The sequence below is a fragment of the Gekko japonicus genome, unplaced genomic scaffold (assembly GCF_001447785.1).
Source record: "Gekko japonicus isolate JY-2015 unplaced genomic scaffold, Gekko_japonicus_V1.1 scaffold8748, whole genome shotgun sequence".
NCBI lineage: Eukaryota > Metazoa > Chordata > Lepidosauria > Squamata > Gekkonidae > Gekko > Gekko japonicus.
The window spans coordinates 1-3,212 of NW_015172269.1; the positions used below are offsets into that span (position 1 = coordinate 1).

The window sequence follows — 3,212 nt, forward strand, 5'->3', positions numbered from 1 at the left end:
GCGGCCTCTCCCCTCCTTGGGGCAGGGGAACGGAAGGCGGCCTCTGGGGTCACCACTCTGGCTCAAGGCTCGGGGGTGTGTGTCAGGGTGTCCCCAGGCCATGGCGCTCCCATCTCTCTGGCGGGTCCCGCTTCCGGACGCTGGTACCGCAGAGAGCCTTGAGTCCCTGTGGCCCGGGGGGGGGGGAGTCAGGCTCACCCCAATGCTGAGACCGCCCTGCCTCTTTTCTCTTCCGCAGGAGGAAGGACCAAAGGCCGCGCCCAGCGCTGCAGCCCCTCCCGGCGGGCCTGGCGGGGGAGGGCTCATGGAAGAAATGAGTGCCATGTTGGCCCGGCGGTGAGTGTGGGGCGTGCGGGAAACGGTGCTGCTGTTGGGGTTCTACCCCATCCTCCTTGAGAGGGGGGTCTGGTGAAGGGTGGACAGCAGCACATGCGAAAGGGATCTGGGTGTTCTGGTGGATCACAAGCTAAACATGAGCCTGCAGTGCGATGTGGCTGCGAAGACAGCGAATGCAATCTTAGGATGCATTCACAGAAGCCTTGTGTCCAGATCACGGGAGGTGGTCGTTCCTCTCTATTCTGCCATGGTCAGGCCTCACCTGGAGTCCTGTGTCCAGTTTGGGGCACCACATTTGAGGAAGGATGCTGACAAGCTCGAGCGTGTCCAGAAGAGGGCAACCAGCATGGTGAGAAGGTTGGAATCCAAGTCTTACGAGGAAAGGCTGAAAGAGTTGGGTCTGTTTAGCCTGGGAAAGAGAAGGCTTAGAGGGGACACGATCGCAGTCTTCCAAGTATTTGAAGGGCTGTCAGGTAGAAGATGGAGCGGATCTATCCTCTCTTGCTCCAGATTGCAAGACTATAGCTAATGGGTGGAAGTTACAAGGGAGTTGTTACCAGCTAAATATCAGGAGAAACCTCCTGAGTGTAAGAGTGATTGAGCAGTGGAACAACTGCCTCGGGAGGTGGTGGAGGCTGGACAACCCTCTTTTGGGCATGTTGTAGGGCTGTCTTTCGGCTGTGCTCCTGCAGAGTGCAGGGGGTTGGACTAGATGACCTGCAAGATCCCTTCCAACGCTAACATGAAGGGGACTATGGCCCTCAGAATTCCGCAAAACCGTGTTGGTCTCTCAAGGACTCCTGGACTTGAGTCTGGCTGGCGTGTGGCGCAGGGTTGCCGCCGGCTTGGGGATTTCCTGGAGATCTGAGGGCATCTCGAAAGGGGGCCTGTTTGGCTGCTTCTGCCGCTTTCCCTCAAAATGTACTTGGGAACAAATTCCGGGCAATCTTTCAGCATGTCCAAAAAAATTCAGAAGAGGCCTGCTTGGTCAGACCAGGGAGGGTCGCTCCAGTCCAGCCTCCCGTCTCACACAGGGGCCAGCCAGTTCCTCTGGAGGGCCAACAACAGGGCAGGGAGGCCGAGGCCTTCCCCTGAGAAGGACACCAGAAGAGCCCTGCTGGGTCAGACCAGGGAGGGTCCCTCTAGCCCAGCCTCCCGTCTCACACAGGGGCCAGCCAGTTCCTCTGGAGGGCCAGCAACAGGGCAGGGAGGCCGAGGCCTTCCCCTGAGAAGGACACCAGAAGAGCCCTGCTTGGTCAGACCAGGGAGGGTCCCTCTAGCCCAGCCTCCCGTCTCACACAGGGGCCAGCCAGTTCCTCTGGAGGGCCAGCAACAGGGCAGGGAGGCCGAGGCCTTCCCCTGAGAAGGACACCAGAAGAGCCCTGCTGGGTCAGACCAGGGAGGGTCCATCCAGTCCAGCCTCCCGTTTCACACAGGGGCCAGGCAGTTCCTCTGGAGGGCCAACCACAGGGCAGAGAGGCCGAGGCCTTCCCCTGATAAGAACATCAGGAGAGCCCTGCTGGATCAGACCAGGGAGGGTCCCTCTAGTCCAGCCTCCCGTCTCACACAGGGGCCAGCCAGTTCCTCTGGAGGGCCAACAACAGGGCACAGAGGGGCCAAGGCCTTCCCCTACTGTTGCCTCCCGGCTCTGGGATTCAGAGGCTTTGTGCCTGTGAAGGTGGAGGTGTCCCTCAGTCACCAGGCCTAGTAGCCACTGCTAGACCTCTCCTCCGTGAATCTTATCTAATCCCCTTTGGAAGCTCTGGTATGGAAGTGTGTAAATCAATTCTCCGTTTCCTCCTCCTCCGCGTTTTTCTGTTTTAAGACTGGCTCAGAAAGACCCCCGTAAATGAGGGGAGAGGCGCAAGTCCATATCCCATGCTGGATTTTGTTATTCTGCCTCCTGGAATGTGCCTAGTTAGCCAGCCCTCCCTTCCGGGAGCGCAGGGACCAAAAGCGTGGAGCATCGGGGGTCAGATCTTCAGATCCATTGTGCTCGGAGTCATACCTTTCTGGGCCTCACGGCCGGGGTGGAGGACGGGTTCCTTCCCCCAGAAGAGAGTGCCTCTGCTAGTGGGATGGGTGCATAGGAGGCCATGTCTCCAGGTCCGCCCCCCCCCCCCGTTGCCTGGGGTGCTGGGGGCATGACCGCTGCACGCCCTCCTCTAAACCGCTTCTTCCTTCCGTAGGAGGAAAGTTACAGAGCAGGGTGAGAAATCCATTCCAAAGAAAGAGGAAGGCCCTGCGCAGGTGAGAACGGATGTGAGCCTCCCCCTCCTCGCCCCCACCTCTGCCTCCACCCCTTGGCAGCAGAAGACCGGCTTTTCCGCAGGATATGGAGGGGGGGGGGGCTTGGTCGCTTGCCACAGCAGGAAGACGTGTGTATCTGTTCAGCCCCTGCAGTTTCCCCGAGGCAGCCACCGTCGCTCTTTGCTTGTAGGTTCGTTCTGACGCTCCCCTTGCGCACCTCTTGCCCGTTTCGGCCAGGCTTTGCACAGGAGGTCTTCTCGGGTGGGGGGGAGGATCGGGTTCCTCAATGAGTCCAACCTGTGTCTTTAACTAAGGCGGATGACCCCCCCCCAAAAAAAACCCTCTTCAACCCAGGCCCCCCACTGCCAGTTTGGTGTAATGGCTAGGAGCGCGGACTCTAATCTGGGAGAACCGGGTTTGATTTCCCCACTCCTCCATATGCAGCTGCTGGGGTGACCTTGGGTCAGTCACAAGTTCTCTCAGAGCTGTTCTCTCAGGAGCGGTCCTCGAAAGAGCTCTCCCAGCCCCCACCCACCTCACTGGGTGTCTGTTGTGGGGAGGGGAAGGGAAAGGAGTTTGTAAGCAACTCTGAGACTCCCTTGGGTAGTGAAGGGCGGGGTATAACT

General features: G+C 59.3%; 1 protein-coding gene across 1 annotated transcript in view; it reads left to right on the forward strand.

Annotated features, from left to right (window-relative positions):
• Nucleotides 1-238: 238 nt before the first annotated feature.
• Nucleotides 239-3,212, forward strand: part of LOC107118715 (vasodilator-stimulated phosphoprotein-like) — a gene marked incomplete at both ends in the record, with an annotated part of 8,217 nt that continues 5,243 nt past the window's right edge. The window contains 2 exons of the mRNA XM_015421070.1: nucleotides 239-336; nucleotides 2,526-2,586. Coding sequence (XP_015276556.1) covers nucleotides 239-336; nucleotides 2,526-2,586 — 159 coding nt within the window. The remainder of the gene's footprint in view (nucleotides 337-2,525; nucleotides 2,587-3,212) is intronic.